Raw genomic sequence first — 18,436 nt, 5'->3', positions numbered from 1 at the left:
CCTTGTCTGGACTATATTGCAGTGTTGTATAGTAACGAAGTAAAAATACTTCGCTACTGTACTTAAGTATATTTTGGAGTACTTTATACTTTCCAAGAGTATAGATTTTTTTGAGAACTTTCACTTTTACTTCACTACATCTACGAACTTAATTGCATACTTTTACTCCGATACATTTTCAATGTTTGGTGTAGTTGCTAAGTTAAAAAAAATTAAAAAAAATTGAGAAACGCAAATGTTTTGACCCCGCCTACTGACTACAAAGTCGGGTCTTGCCTGGGCTTGTTCATCAACACCAATAGGATGCGTCTGTTTCGCAAATCCAGTCTAAATTCATCCTACACTTGGTTGTTTATATTATTTTAAGATAATTTAACCTTCAAAGTTTACCAAAATGTAAAAAAAAAAATGTCATTCAAACTGCACTTACTTTTTACTTATACTTTTTACTACATTACTTGAGTACATCTATTTTTACAGTAATTGTTATGCCTAAGTACAAGCCGTTTCAGTTACTTTAATACTTTTACTCAAGTAGCATCTCAGTCAGTGACTTGGACTTTTACCAAAGTCATATTTTGGAGATGTATTCTAAGATTTTAGTACTTTATACAACACTGCCATATTGTATCACAAGCTAATCAGAAAATAATGCTTAGACAGGAAGTACCCTACTAATATAATCGCTCTAATTGATTTTATTACCTTCATTCATTAAACAAAACTATATTTCTATTAACTGTGATAAGGGATGGTAACGTTAAAGATTTATCAATACGGCTACTCTTAACAATACTCCTGATCTATTCAATATTTGATCATTTTATCTTTTATGTTTTCATTCATCAGTCATTTTTTTTTTATAAAAAGGCTCAAACACTATCTTTAAATACCAATTGTGATATACACTGCAAAAAATAATATAAAGATAAATCGATTCTTCTTGAATATGTGTGCACTGCAAAAAATCTAAATCTAGATAAGTCATTTTTTTCTTAAAATAAGTGCATTTGTTCTTGAATTGAGGAGGTAAAAGAGACATTTTGCCAATGGAACAAGACAATTTACACTTAAAATAAGAAAACACAATTGCATTGTCTTATTTCAAGTGCATTTTATCTATTTATGTTATTTTAAGAGTAAAAATACTCATTCCATTGGCAAACTGTCTCATTTAACTACTCAAATTAAGGATGAATACACTTAATGTAAGAAATTGTTACTTATTTGTAGATCGTTTTTGCAGTGTATTTTCCCTTTTTAATGTATTTAGATGATTTACACCAAAAATAAGAAAAGGACAACTCTGTTATCTTATTTTAAGGACAAAAACACTCATTCCATTGGCAGATTGTTAACCTGCTCAAATTCTGGGGAAATATGCAGATTTAAATTTTTTTTTGCATGTTATTGGGTCAGTTTTACCAGTATATTATTGTAGGAGAGAGATTAATACGCTTCAGAAATTATCCATATAACCAAGTCTTACATTCTACCCAAAAAAGTTATTTAGATTTTGTTTTCTGATCGATATACGAAGAGCAGATTGGTTGGATTATTAATCTTTTGAGAAAATTTTACTCAAGTGCAACAATCTGGCAGTGAAGGAAGACTTCTGGAAATTAAGATATATTTATTCAAAACAAATTTGGCTCTTATTTTCACTTATTTTCATTAGGAAAGGCAGGTAATGGTAGTTATGGAAACATTTAGGTGAATAAAAATATTGAGCCAAATAAAAATGGTAAAATAGATCCAACTTCTTTAGGAATAGTTATCTTAAGTATTACAAAAGTAAGCGTATATATTTTATGGTCTCTGATTTTCATCCTTATTGGAATACAAGTGTTTTTCTCTGGGGAAGAAAAAAAAAAAGTTTATTTCTTTAAAGTGCCAAAGTTGCTAAGATTTCTGTCCCTGAGCTGCATATTACTGTAAAGGCCAACATTTCTTATTGTTAGTGTCTCAATCCGTGTATGGTTCGTTCTTTGGTTTTTTTGGTTTCCAAACTAAAACGAAAAAACTAAACAAGCATGTGGTTTTTCTGTTTTTCCGTTTTTAAAACCTAAATCGAAAAAATGAAAAATTGAATTAATAGAAAATCAACAGTGTTTGAGTTTTGTTTTGTTTTTAAAATACAGTTGCTGTTTAAATATGTAGCGGTACCAGAAATGAAGTAAGTTGCCAAAGAAAAATCATTTACGGCGGATGAAGACGGCATCAAAACAAACCATTTCTAAACAAAAGGCAATGGCTGCACTTGAACCGTTTTCCGCTTTGATTATCGAACTTTTTGAGAGGGAAAACACGCTCTGAAATCAGTGATGCTTTGAGCCGCCATGGAGCTCCACATTACTCGGTAATGAGTGTCAGAAGGTTTTGTATGGAGCACAACTTGCGAAGACACAACGATGTGTCGGACGCCGATTTGGAACTTGGAATATTAAAGAGATGTTGTTGACGGTCAGATCATTAGCTCTCAATGAAATGCGCCGATTCCCTCTAAATAACGCAAACGTTTCCATGTTGGTAGCGCTAACTGAAAAAGTTCTTCTTCTTGTGGATTGTAATGGCAAGAAATTTAAGGCGTACATTACGTTATGTGTTGGGAGTTCAGGTCTTTATTTCCGGTTCTGCCATAAGGTCCGTTGAATTAACAACAAAATAAAAGTTTGTCTTTGGTTTAACCATTGCAGTTAAAAAAAAAATAAAATGTACCCTTTTTTCATTTTCGCAAATGCCGTTTTTCTTATTTCGTTTTAAAAAAGGACAAACAGAAAAACCACACGCTTGTTTTGTTTTTTCGTTTTTGTTTTGAAGAAACTAACCATACACTGATTTGTCTCATATTGCTTTATCCAATGTCTCTGCTTTGTTCTCTGCAGTGAACAAGAACTCTGGGTTTTCTGAAGTGGCTCTGGCCGGTTTGGCAAGCAAGGAGAACTTCAGCAGCGTCAACCTGCGCAGCGTCAGGGTCTCTGAGCAGACGTCCAACAACAGCGCCGTGCCATACAAGAAGCTCATGCTGCTTCAGGTCAAAGGTCAGTCATGTGGCTCTGAATGCACAAATAAACCTGCAATGATAGCATCCGCTTGGCCTGCTGCTCAGGTTGATTATGCTGCCTGGATGTTTATCCATCTATATAAACATCCTACTTTTCTTCCAGGTCTTTTACTTTCTGCTATAAACACTTTTCTTTTTTTTCTTTCATAAATAGGCCTAAAGGACTGAGAACTCTAGCTAGCTTTGGTACCATAAACCTTAAACATATTATTAACACGGAAAAATGATGTGACCTCAAAGGGTCGTTACTGTCGTTTTCAGATGATATGTAAAGGAGAGATGGGGCTTGCCTTATATAGGCGTCTGTTGTTAACAGCTGTGGCTTTAAATCATTCTCCCCAGGTCACCTCACGCCGTCCTGGGCGGCTTTGATCCCCCAAAGCCCCACGTCCGTAATCCCAATCAGCTCCAATGCAGCACAGGCGCTACTCTGTTAGCTCAAACTTTCACAGCTTCAAATTTAGACCACTGGCTTCCATCAGGTTTAAGCTCTATAAATTGTCATATTTACAGCGTCGCTTCACGCGATGTGGGCCTGATGGTTCTGGTGTGATAATCCAGGCGATGAGTAGCAGCGTAGCCACTGATAAGCCACCTGTCTGTGTTTATGTGAAACCAGGGAGACGACACGTCCAGGTCCGGCTGGTGGAGCCCAGAGCGTCCTCTCTGAACAGCGGAGACTGCTTCCTGCTCGTCACTCCGCACCACTGCTTCGTCTGGATCGGGGAGTTCGCCAACGTCATAGAGAAAAGCAAGGTAAGAATCGGGCCGCAGAGCTTCGATCACTGCCTGCTGCGTGGACGATAATCATCCCTCCACTTAAAGGCGTCAGAGTTGGCCAACTTCGTCCAGAGCAAGAGAGATTTGGGTTGCCGAGCAGAATACGTCCAGATGATAGACGAAGGCGCCGGCACACAAAGCCATGCTGTCCAGGAGTTCTGGAAGTGTCTCGGAGGACAGGCAGATTATCAGTGTGAGTTCAGGAATAAGTCTGGTCCAGAGGAGAACCCCTCCTCCTGAGATTAAAAACAAACCGAGTTGTTTTGCTCTTCATCCTGCAGCAGCAGGAACCCCGGATGAAGACGAGCTGTACGAAGCAGCCATCGTGGAGACCAACTGCATTTACCGCCTGATGAACGACAAGCTGGTCCCAGACGATGACTTCTGGGCCAGGATGCCCCGCTGCACTCTGCTCAATCCCAAAGAGGTTGGATTAGGATTCTAATTAGATTATATGTTAATAAATCAAAGTGCAGAGGTGTTTGGTTTGTTTTTTCTGGTGATGAGAGCTCACCCTGTCTGCCGCAGGTTTTGGTGTTTGACTTTGGCAGTGAGATGTACATCTGGCATGGGAAGGAAGTGACTCTGGCTCAGAGGAAGGTCGCCTTCCAGCTGGCCAAGCACCTCTGGAACGGCACCTTCGACTACACTAACTGTGACATCAACCCGCTGGACCCAGGAGAGTGCAACGTACTCATTCCAAAGTATGGAAACATTCGCAGGATGTCCGTACCCATACATCCTTCCTCTTTACTCATGCTGCATTCAGAATGAACATCAGGTTTACATGCAAGGTCTCTGTTGGACACAGACCACATCTTTATGCGTTTCCAGCGTCAGTTTTATGATCTTTCAATCGGCCATCAGTTCTGAACATTTGTTACTCAACACAGTGCATCAACCAATCAGAGAAGCTGATCTGCAGGCACCAGGGAGACACATTTTTACTTAAATACAAAGAAAGTTTCCAGTGTCAAATGTTACTAAAAAAAATAAAACGTAGTGAATAGGGGTGTAAATAATAATCGTTTTGTATCGATGCATCGATCCAACAGCCGACGATCCGATGCATCGACACGTCCGCAAGATAATAGATTTTTTTTTTTTTTCCTCTGGTCTATTTTTATCCATTTGCTCCTGGATGTAATTCTCCCTCCCGTCCTGCGGTGGCGCTAAACCTATTTTGCCCTCCTACCTCGCTTCCTGGTTATACTCTTACAGCAAAGTGTTGCAGTGAGCTTGACGCAGACATTTTTAAATTATGCTCAATATTGAAGCGTGGTCTGAGCTACACGCTGTGGGTCTAGAGGCGGCGAGGAAGTGGGGGCGAGTTTAGTCCGACGACGGAGGGACATGAGGGCCAAAAAGAGCGGAGATCCAGGTGGAAAAAGGGTCATTGATTTATTTCAAACTTGAAACTTTGTTTAGCCTGTAAGGTCTAAAAAAATTAAAAAAATAAACATTAATCGATTAATCGAATCACATCGTGGTGTATTCTTGAGTATTGAAAATAATCGAATCGTTGGATCAGGAAATAGATAATGAAATGAATCGCCATGATGGATGTGATTTACACCCCTAGTGGTGAATATCTATTTAAATAAATATTTTTGTGAGCAGAAGAAAATCCCTTTGGTCTATTCTATCATGGAATAGATAAGTTATTGTCTTAAACTGTTAAAAATTTTTTCATAAAAGAATATAAAAAAAAAAACAGCTGGTTTATGTAGCGTTAAGTCAAATTGTGATTGCTAATTAGTAAATGTAACTACTATTGATGTGAAAGGATGGAGTCACTGGGAAAGGAAAGAAATAGTTGCAACTTTTTTTGTGTGTTATTGTTTGAAACTGCAGTTATAATTTTTAAATTACTCTGTCCTAAAATCTGAATAAGATGTGCGCCTTTAATATCAAAAAGTGTCAGAAGCTTAAACGGTTCCTTTTCTGTGACTAAATTAACGGACTTTGTCGTCGTCTGTGTGTTAGAAAAGGCCAAGGCCGGCCGGACTGGGCCGTGTTTGGCCGACTGACTCAACACAACGAGACCACCCTGTTCAAGGAGAAGTTTCAGGACTGGAGCGACTCCAGGAAGACGCCCAGCCCCACCACAACAAACGATGTCATCGCCGACCACAAGGTATCAGATTCCTCCCATGAAAGTCCTCCTCCTCACAGCAGAAAACACAAACTCTATGGACTTAGCTCAAAACATTTTCATTTGTTTAATTTTATTGTCATTTGTAATGACAATAAAACACTGGGAAACTGTTTACTTTGATTTTATTTTTTTTCCCCAAATGTTTTTATTTGATTTTTTTAAATTTCTCCTTTCTTTTTAAATTGCGCTTTACAGGTCAATTGTCTTCACTTAAAGTCCGGTTCAATTCCTCTTAACGCGCAACTTTACCAACAAAAATGTTGCTAACACCTACCTAACCTGACTCCGCCAGCAGGATTTGCTCCGCATATCCATCTGGAAACCTTCCGTTGAAGTAATGTTGGGAAGGGGCGAAAATACTGGTTAGCTGATTGGCCTATGTTGGTGATAGACGGGCCAAATAAACCAATCAGATCAACGAAGCATATGACGTACTAACAGCCAGGCTACTGTTGCTGAAACCAGTCGGGAGAAGAGCAAAAACATCTTTTCCTCTGAGAAAAGCCTCCAGAGCAGTGTTCTGCTCTTCTTTCAGTGAAGAAATATTCTGTAATTCAGATAAAACTTGCTCGATAGCCACGCTAACGCTAGTTTCATCGGCTGAAGCCGCCATGTTCTTTAGACTGAACTGTCGCGCTTCTCGTTGCGTCACACCTCAACCCGCCTCAAAGCCAACGCTGATTGGACGTTCGTTTGGTGAACGGCTCCAAATTTTCTTTAACGGAGAGTCTCCAGACTGATTAGCGAGTGAAACCTTGAAAGCTCGCGAGATCAGGATGGTCTCACGAGGCTAACAGCTACCCCCACAAAGTGAAAAGAACGCAAAATGAGAAACTCAGTCTGAAAAAAGAGACATTTGAAAAATGAAAGTAGAAAATCTCAAATAAAAAAACAAACCAAAAAAGATTTTAAAATTGAGATCCAACGATCAGCTGTTGCTCACTGTTCCAATGGGATTTTTTCCTGGTTAAATAAAGGTTAAATAACGAGAAAACAACAAAGTTGATCTGAAAACCTTTTTTTTTTTTTTTTGAGAAGTTTTTCAAAGTTTCATTATGGTATAAAACGTATTCTTTGCTTGCATCAATAATGGAACAAAAAATCACTCCATATATTTTTTTTTTCTCTTTTTTTCTGCAGCAGCCGACGTCTGACGCCCCTCATTTGTTCAGTGCCTCCTTGATGCTGCCCCCCCACCGAGCTGCGGTCTGCACCATCTTAGACGGGCTCAGCGTGGGCCGGGGCTACGGCGTGGTGGAGGCGGAAGAGTGGCGGAGCTATGTGGTCAGCACTCTCGCGGTGGAGGTGTGGCACATCCTGGAGTTCGACTATAGCCGGTTGCCTCGCCAGAGCATCGGCCAGTTCCACGACGGCGACACCTACGTGGTTAAATGGAAATACATGGTCAGCGCTGCAGGTCTGTACCCCCCCACCACCACTGGTTGGTCTGTTAGATAAAATAATAAAAAGTCATGTTTTTATTTTATTTCCTTCCATCAGTTGGAAAGAGACAGAACCCAGAGCAGCAGAAGACGGCAGGAGCTGGAAAGGAGAAGTGCTGCTACTTCTTCTGGCAGGGCCGCAATTCCACCGTCAATGAGAAAGGGACGTCAGCGCTCATGACTGTGGAGCTGGACGAGGAGCGGGGAGCACAGGTGGGCCGCCTTTCTGTTTTTAGCCCCTCTACACTCACACCGGGAAAACTCCAACCTAAGTAGGTAAATTAATTTACTTTATCTCGGTTTGAACTGGTATTAGGAGAATATTCCATTACAATAAGAAGAAAACAAAAAACTTTATATCAAGTGCATAATATATAAAACACTCGTTCCATTGGCAGATTTCATATACCTGTTCAATTTTATGGAAGATTTAATTTTGTCGTGTACAGTTAACCCATTTAGGCCGGGAAAGCATTACCGCATTTCTACCATTCAAGCCGGGGGCGCTGTTGCGTCATTCTACCATTGACGCCGGGAGAGCATATAAGTCAAGCAAGAAGAAAGAAGTTTTTTTCAAGCAAACATGGAGGAGTTTGACAGAGAAGAGTTGTCGGAAGGCAGTGATTTTGAGGAGTGTGTCGGCTTTGATGACGGTATAGATGAAATGATGACTTTGAACGCGCTGAACCAATCGAACTACCACCGCAATGCACGGAGTGTTTTCAACCGCACACCTGGAGTGAAAGTTGATTTGCCTGCAGACGCCACACCGCTGCAGGCATTTGAGCATATTTTTAATGAAGAACTTTGGATGCATCTAGTTACCGAGACGAATAGGTACAGTGACCAAACAAACCAAACTCCAACAAGAGCAAAGATGGCAAAGTGGTCACCCGTGACTGTGACGGAGATGAAGACATTTATTGGGCTGTGTATGTAAACCTCTCTTCAGGACGCAGTTCCCCCAAAATATGTCCCGGGACAGATTTGTGGCCATCTGGAGGTAGGTTGCATGCAATTTATAACACAGACATATGCATTATTATGCATAATAATACTGTTAATAAGTAATCATAAGATAGTTATTTATGTAATGTTTGTTCTTTATTTTGAAAACGTTTTATATTGCACATTCTCAATGAAGACATGATCACATATGGAAAAAATAAAAGGTTGAATTTTTTTTTTTTTTGATTACTGCTTTTCACATTTTTTTTTTGGAAGAATTTCAAAGATAAAATATATTTTGAGTTCTATCTGCTACAGAAGCTGAGATATCAATAATTAAGGCGTTGACACAGTTGCTGAATTTACAGAAAAACTTCAGGTTTTAGGGGTATTTTTTAAAATCGGCCATAGGTTTTTAAGGTGTTTTTTCCAGGCGTTTTAGGCCTAAATGGGTTAATGTGTTAACATGTCTTAGTAGCTTCACGCTAGTGGTGAGCAGTAAAGCCTTCAAGCCCTTCACTGCTGATCTAAAATCAATCAAACACTAACCTACATTCATAAGCTAAACTTATTTTATTCTATCCAGCTGTATTAAAGGTATTTAGAAGGATTTTTTAAAAGACTTTCTCTCCACTTTAAAAAGAGTGTGCGTGCAAGAGCATGCACAAGCCCATTTCTCCTTGTGCACAGTTTGTTCTCGTAGCTCATACAAGCTTACTGTGTCTCTTTGAACCCCAGTCAGCCTCAGCAGATGACCGCTCACACTGAGCCTGGTTCCACTGGAGGTTTCTTCCTGTTAAAAGTAGGGCTGGGTACCGAACATCGGTTCTTTTATGGTACCGACCGAAATGCTTCGGTTCTACAGAGTATCGAAACATGCCTCGTCTTTCGGTACCAAGTTTCGGTGATCGGCTGTAACACTTAACGTGATTGCGTCATCCAGGAAAAATACACAGGTGGTCACGCCTACAGCCAGGGTTCATGTGTATCTGTTGTGAACTGGTTGCAGCGTCGCGGAACACCTTTAAAATGCCCCCCAGGTCAAAAGTGCGGCTTCACTTTATTAAGACTGATGCCAGTAGTGCGCAATGCAATACATCGTGCACGGAAACAATTTAAGAGCAGAAAGTTGCTCGGTGTTTGACTGCAAGAAGAGCGGACCGCAGCCGGCGCGACCATCCTCCTCTCAGCAGCCCGTGGGCAGAGCAAAGCCAGAGCGGAGTGAATCATGCTGCTTTCAAACTGGACGCAGCAGGAGCAGCAAAATCACGTCTGCTGCTTCATTTTTTGCTGCATGTACCAGTTAGTTCTGACGCGCGGCTGAAGCAGCTTTGCTGCTCTGGCTGCGCGGTCGAAAAGTGGCTCTGACGCGCGTTGGGTGGAGCTACTGTATCCTTTCTCTGTGCAGCTATATTTGCTGTGATCAGTGGGAATAAAGTAGTTTTATTATGTTTTTAAGTGTGAAAATCCACCTGAAAACTTAATCAGTGCAGTCAGTTCATCCTGCCTTCCAATATTTCTGTGGGAGCCGCTCAGACCCCCACATACCAGCGGTGCGCTGTCAGTAGGATCCCATTCAACGGGCTGGTTTGTCAGACATGGTAATTTTTCTAAAGGAAAACTGCTAAGGAAAAAGGTCCTCACAATGTAACAGTGAATATTAGACACTGATTTTTTTTTATGTAAGAGGAAAAATGTAAATTGAAAAATCAGAGTTTAAAATAAAACTCAATATTTGTACTTTTTTATGTTGTGTAATTTTCTTTTTTTTTTTCGAATTGACATTATAAAACTGGTATCAAAAAAAGTATCGTTCAGGAACCGGTATCGAAGTGAAGGTATCGGTATTGGTACCGGAACCGGAAATTTTTGAACAATACCCAGCCCTAGTTAAAAGGGAGTTTTTCCTCTCCACTGTCTCTACAAGCATGCTTAGTGTGAGGGATTGCATTCGAGTCTGAGTCGATGCAATCAACTCGTTTTCCTTAGATAGAAAACTTTGAATTAATCTGACTGGATGATCTGGTTGAACTGTAAAGTGCCTTGAGATGACATGTGTTGTGAATTAAACCAAAATGAATTGTGTCCACATACAGCTGGGACTATATGGTGGACTTTATAGCAAACTCAGGCTGTTTCTCAATTCACAAGAACAGGAGAACGGACTTGTGTCCTCGCCAAGTATGTTCTTCAACAGGGGGTCCACGGAGGTACTGCATGGGGGTCGCGAAAGTCTTGGTTGATTACTTTTTTTTTATATTCCCTCCTGCAATTTTTTGCACTAATTAAAATATCTTTAAATCCACATTAACATGAATTCAACAGACTGTAGTAAACAGATAAATGAAAGCAGAAGATGTCTTTCAGTCATCAATGCTCACATTCAGCGACACAGGAGCTCTTTCAAACCTGGGCACCGTTTCATTCACAACACCTGTCCCATCAACCAGGAATCAGATTCAGAAATACTTTAATAATCCCAGGGAGAAATTAGTTTCGTTACATGACTCCATATGTAATAGAGTGACTATAGGACCAGTTTGATAGAACACCATTTTATACAATATATATAATTAGGGGGCCCCCGCTCCATCTAGCAATCAGTTTGGGGGTCCTTGGCTTTGAAAAACGTTGAAGACCCCTGTTCTAGAGAAGAACACAGGAAAGTGTGGACTCTGGGAGAACAGGAGCACGCAGCATAAATATGCGTCAATCAGGACAGATGCGTACTTATGACCACATGCTCGTCTGGAGCTGCATTTTAACCTCCTGTTATTAATAGTCTCTACACTGCAAAAACCATCTAAAAATGAGAAAAATGTCTTAAATTAGGTGTATTTACCATGAATTTGAGTAGGTAAATAAGATGATTTGCCAATGGAATGATTATTGTTAGTCTTAAAATAAGATAATTAGATATTATGCACTTGAAATAAGACAAGGCAATTGTTTTTTCTTATTTTAAATGTAAATAGTCTTGATCCATTGGCAAAATATCTCAATTACCTCCTCAGTTCAAGAAAAAATGCACTTATTGCAAGAAAAAAATGGCTTAGTTTTCAATTTTTCACAGCGTAGATAATTTTAAATTTAAATTTTTTTATATTTATTGGGGAAATAATTGTGGGCATAGTCAGATAAACACAAATCAAATGAACATTTTGCCAAAAAAAAAAAAAAAAAAACTAGGCATCATAGCCAGCAGTCCTTCACACACAGCTATGCAGAGAGACGGCTGCTGCAGACGGGCTACCGTTAACCTGGCTGCCTCAGCCTGCAGTCCTCTCAGCTTCGTCATTTTTTTCTAAAATACGCAATAAATCAGTAAATTGGCCATATAGTGAAGCTTAAAGTATAATGTTCTCGCCTCAAAAGATCTTAAAATGTACTTTTATTGAGCAACAGAAAAGAGAACTTTTATCTTAATACTCTGAGCTCTGTGAGCGCTAACCTGGAAGCTGCTGCTGCGGTGCATGCTGGGACTGCTGTCAATCTTAATGCTATGTTCACACCGGACGTAGCAAAAGCAGCAAAATCGCGTCTGCTGCTTCATTTTTGCTGCTTGTACCAGTTAGTTCTGACGGGCGGCTGAAGCAGCTTTGCTGCTCTGGCTGCGCGTTGCAAAAGCGGCTCTGACGCGCGTTGGGCGGAGCTTCACTATCCTTTCTCTGCCTTGCAGCTATATTTGCTGTGATCAGTGGGAATAAAGTAGTTTTAATATGTTTTTAAGTGAGAAAATACACCTGAAAACTTAATCAATGCAGTCAGTTCATCCAGATTACCATCCTGCCTTCCAATATTATTTCTGTCGGAGCCGCTCAGACCCCCACATACCAGCGGTGCGCCGATAGTAGGAATCCCATTCAACAGCAGCCTCTGGCCGGGTCGCCTCCTCGCGGTTCACCGCGGCGGCTGGTAGGTGTTCTTCATCTAAATAATCCAAACCTCAGGCAGCAGGATAATAAAAGCGAACATGTTCTGTCGGCAGATTTCTGCATTTTAAGTTAATTTAGGAGTTAATAAACTGTTTCAAAGGAGTGATCATAGCGCTCTGTATCATCAGCGATGTGTCTCTCTCCCTGCCAGCTCCCAGATCAGCTTCTCTGATTGGTTGACGCGGCGCGTCGAGCAGCAAAAATTACATTTTTCCATCTCGAGCAGCAGCGCGTTTGCGACGCGTCACGCGCGTCAGATGCTTAAACGCGCTGCGCCTGCTGCTCAAAACGCGCCGCAGGACCTTTTTCTGCGCCTTGACCGCGTCAACCATTGCCTTTGCATGTAAACTCGCTACTTCTGTCGCGCCAGCTGCGTCCGATGTGAACGCAGCATAAGAACGGACAAGTCTGCTCTGAGGCATGCTGGGTAAATAGGGAGGGGTAAGAACAACTTCAGGGGACTTTTTCCGTTTTCTGTCTTCTTGTGAATTGGAACAGTACTAGGGCTGAGGCTGATGCTGTTTCATGAGAACACACTCGCGTTCTCGTGAATTGAGAAACGGCCGATAACGATATTAGAGAGGAACGTTTTCTTCAACCAATCAGATTTCAACTAGTGACAATCTGCATTTTAGATGACCTTTTGCTCAAAGTTTTTCTCTCCATTTAATATCAAAGTCTGATGCTAAACGGCGATACTACAGTAAGACTTCCTTCACAAAGACAGAAGGATGGATTTTGTTTAGAAGTAATCAGCATCTCTGAGCGTGATATAGTTTATTTTCATGCTTCATGCGCCATTTTATCTTATAATTAGATGCATATTTAATCTAAACAGGTCCTGATGATGTAAATATGGCGTAGCTGCGGTTACAGAGGATTATGGTTGTTTTAACTGGGCTTCTTCTCTCACACTACAATCTTCTTATTGGTTATACCAGAGCTTATTACATTTCCTTTTTGAAAACTATTGGTGATGTTATTAGTGATATTAGTAGGTTAAGTTGAGGGATGCCCGCTGAAGGCTTAGTTACCATGTGCACCGCTGCTTCACGCTAACGTTCAACTTCCTGTTTCAGGTTCAGGTCCTGCAGGGGAAAGAGCCACCATGTTTCCTGCAATGTTTCACAGGGGGAATGATTGTCCACTCAGGGAAGAGAGAAGAGGAGGAGGAATGCTCACAAAGTAAGGCTGGTCTAACAAATTGATCCAACTTTTTTTAATATTTATTTTTAAGGTGATTTATTTGTTAATTTTTGTGACTGCATCCTGTCTCCTTTCTCCCTCACAGATGACTGGCGTCTTTACTGCGTGCGAGGGGAGATGGAGGTGGAGGGCCACCTGCTGGAGGTGGCCTGTCATTGCAGCAGTCTGCGCTCCAGAGTTTCCATGGTGCTGCTGGGAGTCAGCCAGGCCCTCATCTACCTGTGGCACGGCTGCAAATCCCAGACGCACACTCGGAAGGTGGCGTGTGTCGCCGCCAACAGGCTCAAAGAGAAGTGAGTGGATTTTTCTGCTTTCCTTCAAACATTTCCCAACGAGCCGTTTTGAACAGGTCCAGTAGTGCAGCTGGTGTTTTTCTCGCCCAGCTGTCCTCTGGAAACGGGGCTGCACAGCAGCAGCAGGGTGACCATACGGGAGTGTGACGAAGGAGCGGAGCCCATTGGGTTCTGGGAAGCCCTCGGCAGGAAAGACAGGAAGGTGTACGACTGCATGCTTCAAGGTGAGCCAGTGAAAACCGTTACTGGTAAAAGCAATCGGATAATGGTTCTGGATTAGAATATGACCATAAAGGCTGTTAAGGCTGCAGGCTGGTTTCTCTGAACGTGAGAACATCTCTAATCCACTGCCCCTGTCAGGGGACTCAGAATATTTTATCTCAGATTAGGATTAGTTCAGACTTTTTCTCTCTCATCTTCCAGAGATCTACCATTTACGGAAACTTTAATGGCTCAGTGTAATCTTCAGCTTCCTGGAAAACATGTAAAACCTTTAGGATCAAAACTGATGGTTTCATCCACTTTTTCCCTCAAATGTCTTGGTCTATCACAGGAGTCTACAACCTTTCATATCCAAAGAGCCGTTTTGCCCAGAGTACGACCAAATAAAAGTTGTTTAGAGCCGCAAAATATACCATGACTTTAACTAGAAAACCTTTTTTTTAAATCTTGTATAGGAAATTAGTTGTTGCCATCTCAAACAATCAATTCATCTATTTTTTTTATGTTAAAACGTATAATTTTCAAGCTAATTCATAGAAAAATGTCTCTTAAAACATATTTCTGGTTCTTTTAATCTCATTATTTTCCATCTTATAAAAAACGCTAAAGCTATTGTTACCGGTATATATTATAGTACATTATTTAGCTCTTTATGTACATTTTAGCCACTATTAAGAGCCGCTGGAGAGGGTCCAAAGAGCCATATGTGGCTCCGGAGCCGCAGGTTGCAGACCCCTGGTCTATCAGATCAGGCTGCTAGCCATAGGGCTTGTTACACACACAGCAAGAACAGAGATTTGTCGTTTTCAAAGACGAAAGAACAAGAAAATATATTTTTTCTATGTTAGAAAAAGTAAACTGGCTCCACAGGTGGCTCTGTGTAAGAAAGAAAAATGTTGAGCAGATGAGGACGTACAGTTAGTCGCATTAAAAGCTGAGCTCATAGGAGAGTAACGGGACTAAACACTGAAAAACAAGACCAACCCTATCATCTATAACTGAAGTTTGTTGATGGCAGCAGCCCAGCTGACTCCTCACTGTAAATAGAGAACCAGATTTGGCTAATTTAAAAACTATAAACTATAAAAGATTTAGCTAATATGGCTAGAAACAGTAAGAAATTATCACTTTACTTGGATTTAGTTTTACATATGCATATACACTTACCAGCCACTTTATTAGGTACGCCTGTCCAACTGCTCGTTAACGCTTAATTTCTCAGCAGCCAATCACATGGCGGCAACTCAGTGCATTTAGGCATGTAGACATGGTCAAGACAATCTCCTGCAGTTCAAGCCGTGCATCAGTATGGGGAAGAAAGGTGATTTGAGTGACTTTGAACGTGGCATGATTGTTGGTGCCAGAAGGGCTGGTCTGAGTATTTCAGAAACTGCTGATCTACTGGGATTTTCACGCACAACCATCTCTAGGGTTTACAGAGAATGGTCCGAAAAAGAAAAAACATCCAGTGAGCGGCAGTTCTGTGGGCGGAAATGCCTTGTTGATGCCAGAGGTCAGAGGAGAATGGCCAGACTGGTTCGAGCTGATAGAAGGGCAACAGTGACTCAAATAACCACCCGTTACAACCAAGGTGGGCAGAAGAGCATCTCGGAACGCACAGTACGTCGAACTTTGAGGCAGATGGGCTACAGCAGCAGAAGACCACACCGGGTGCCACTCCTTTCAGCTAAGAACAGGAAACTGAGGCTACAATTTGCACAAGCTCATCGAAATTGGACAATAGAAGATTGGAAAAACGTTGCCTGGTCTGATGAGTCTCGATTTCTGCTGCGACATTCGGATGGTAGGGTCAGAATTTGGCGTCTACAACATGAAAGCATGGATCCATCCTGCCTTGTATCAACGGTTCAGGTTGGTGGTGGTGGTGTCATGGTGTGGGGAATATTTTATTGGCACTCTTTGGGCCCCTTGGTACCAATTGAGCATCGTTGCAACACCACAGCCTACCTGAGTATTGTTGCTGACCATGTCCATCCCTTTATGACCACAATGTACCCAACTTCTGATGGCTACTTTCAGCAGGATAATGCGCCATGTCATAAAGCTGGAATCATCTCAGACTGGTTTCTTGAACATGACAATGAGTTCACTGTACTCAAATGGCCTCCACAGTCACCAGATCTCAATCCAATAGAGCATCTTTGGGATGTGGTGGAACGGGAGATTCGCATCATGGATGTGCAGCTGACAAATCTGCTGCAACTGTGTGATGCCATCATGTCAATATGGACCAAACTCCCTGAGGAATGCTTCCAGCACCTTGTTGAATCTATGCCACCAAGAATTGAGGCAGTTCTGAAGGCAAAAGGGGGTCCAAATCTATAATTACAGTTTGTACTGAAATGGCATATAACAGGGAGGGTTATAAAACAAAACAGGCTTATTGAAACCCAAATAGGAGGGAAAAAAGGAGAGTAATGGTACTAAAGTATTTCGTACTGCACGATCAAAGCATATCACAGTAAATTGTAATTGTGTAAAAATATAAAACATCCTCCTATATTGAAATTTGTTGTCCTTTTTTTGCATAATGACAAATACATTTTTGATTAAGGCAAGCTCACTCATCCAGGAGTTTTCGTTTTCGTCTGTTTGTACGCCAATAAACATATTCTTTGGGATATATAAGTTCTATGACATTGTTTCAAGATTTCACTCCATGTAATTTGATGCGACTCTGGTAACAAGAGGCTTTAGTCAAAGATAATTGAACGTTTGTCACCTATTGAGTCTAGTAACATTGGAAATGGTTAATCTGAGCAAAATTATGTTTGTGTGAAGAATATTCAGTATCCTACAGAGTCTAAAAATAAATGTAAAAGTCGCTAATATATTTATATGAAGGCTATATGATGCAGAGATGCGGATTGAGCACAATGTTTGGAAAATGTTGCACTTCTATCAACTTTTTTTGGCTGAATGAAGCAGAGTGAGGAAAATCCATCTTCATGTCCTCCATCAGTCTAAGCTTATAGCAGCACTACTATACAGAGACTCTGTCACAGCCATCTTATTTATCAGATATGTTAGATCTTACTTCGGGTGTTATGCTGCAGCCTTGGACATCAACACTTGTAACATTTGTGTCTTAAAATAAAATTTAAAAATTTATTTTATGCAAAAAAGACGCGTTTATTTTATCAAAAACAAAACCTAGAAGGAAAAAGCGTGTGCAGAATCACGAAATGCACAAAAACACTGAGGAATACAGAAAAATTTTAGTACCTCATTGAAAAAAATGTTTGATAATTGAGCTTTTATTTAAAATTTTACAGCCTTAAATTGAACACAAAAAATTTGATTAGGCTTTAGTTCCTAAAAGAATAGTTCATATAAACAAATGTATAATTTTTTTGCACTAACAAAGCCTGAACTTTGAACTGGACTCATGATAGTGGACCTAAATGTAGCTGCAGCTTCTTTGCTGTCAGTCAGCCAGCAGATGGAGCTATTGAGGTGCATTATAAACACTAAGAACAACATGCACTGGTTATACTAGCATCAGTCAGCACCCAGCCTGCATGAGGCTGTTACTGTCTACAAACTTTATTATATCAAGACCCATTTTGCTCCAGGTCCAGCTGAATAAAGGTTCTTTAAAGCTGCATTACAAGACTTTTTAATAAAACACAACTTATTATTTTTTTGTTCAATATCTTCTATAATCTATTGATTTTTTTTTTTTTTATTAATACAATTTTAGTTTGTATTTCTATATTAACAGGAGGTACATATTTTGTTTTGTTTTACAGCTAATGAAAAGATAAGTGGATATAAAAACACATTTCTGGTTATTTTAATGTAATTTTGTGAAAATCTGATTAAAATATTCTTTATAAAACAAAAGCTAAAGCTTCTAAGGCTGGAATTTATTGATAAATGATATTTATAACTTAATTTGTTATGGTTTTATCCATAGAGGGTCCAATGAATAAGGATAAGGAAATTAATGACGATCTAGAATCACAAGAGGTAATGGAGATGAGGACCAAATGGAGGAAGAGTTTTTCTGGCGCTGCTAGGAGTTAGCATCTGTCATTAGTGCTAGCAGAAACCTTCCTCCTTATATCCTCCTCATCTTCATCACCTCTTGTGACTCTGCGTCATTAATTTCCTCGTGTTCCGGTTTAAACTGCAAAGGATTAATGTTACTCATTTCTGTTTAAGCTGGACAGAGCTAGTGCTAAGAGACGTTAGCATACATCATTTATCCAGAATGCATTGCAGCGTAAACATTGTGACGGGATGCACGATATTGGGATTGTGGCCGATATCCGATATGCCGATATTTTAAAACTCATGTAGCTGATAACCGATATCGATACCGATGTTAAAGCTGGACAAAAATAAGTAGTCATTGAAAATAG

The 18,436-nt window shown here is 40.3% G+C and overlaps 1 protein-coding gene across 1 annotated transcript in view; it reads left to right on the top strand.

The window, feature by feature from the left end:
- Window positions 1-18,436, top strand: part of svila (supervillin a) — a 110,996-nt gene that overhangs the window by 81,291 nt on the left and 11,269 nt on the right. Inside the window, exons 24-34 of the mRNA XM_038300767.1 lie at window positions 2,886-3,041; window positions 3,684-3,820; window positions 3,890-4,037; window positions 4,126-4,271; window positions 4,373-4,548; window positions 5,831-5,981; window positions 7,143-7,419; window positions 7,503-7,657; window positions 13,407-13,512; window positions 13,619-13,826; window positions 13,917-14,050. Of these exons, the coding sequence (XP_038156695.1) occupies window positions 2,886-3,041; window positions 3,684-3,820; window positions 3,890-4,037; window positions 4,126-4,271; window positions 4,373-4,548; window positions 5,831-5,981; window positions 7,143-7,419; window positions 7,503-7,657; window positions 13,407-13,512; window positions 13,619-13,826; window positions 13,917-14,050 (1,794 nt within the window). The remainder of the gene's footprint in view (window positions 1-2,885; window positions 3,042-3,683; window positions 3,821-3,889; window positions 4,038-4,125; window positions 4,272-4,372; window positions 4,549-5,830; window positions 5,982-7,142; window positions 7,420-7,502; window positions 7,658-13,406; window positions 13,513-13,618; window positions 13,827-13,916; window positions 14,051-18,436) is intronic.

This window comes from Cyprinodon tularosa, unplaced genomic scaffold (genome assembly GCF_016077235.1).
Source record: "Cyprinodon tularosa strain WSP-4 unplaced genomic scaffold, ASM1607723v1 ctg456, whole genome shotgun sequence".
Classification (NCBI taxonomy): domain Eukaryota; kingdom Metazoa; phylum Chordata; class Actinopteri; order Cyprinodontiformes; family Cyprinodontidae; genus Cyprinodon; species Cyprinodon tularosa.
The sequence above is the reverse complement of the archived record's forward strand: the minus strand, read 5'-3'. Positions and strand labels throughout refer to the sequence as shown.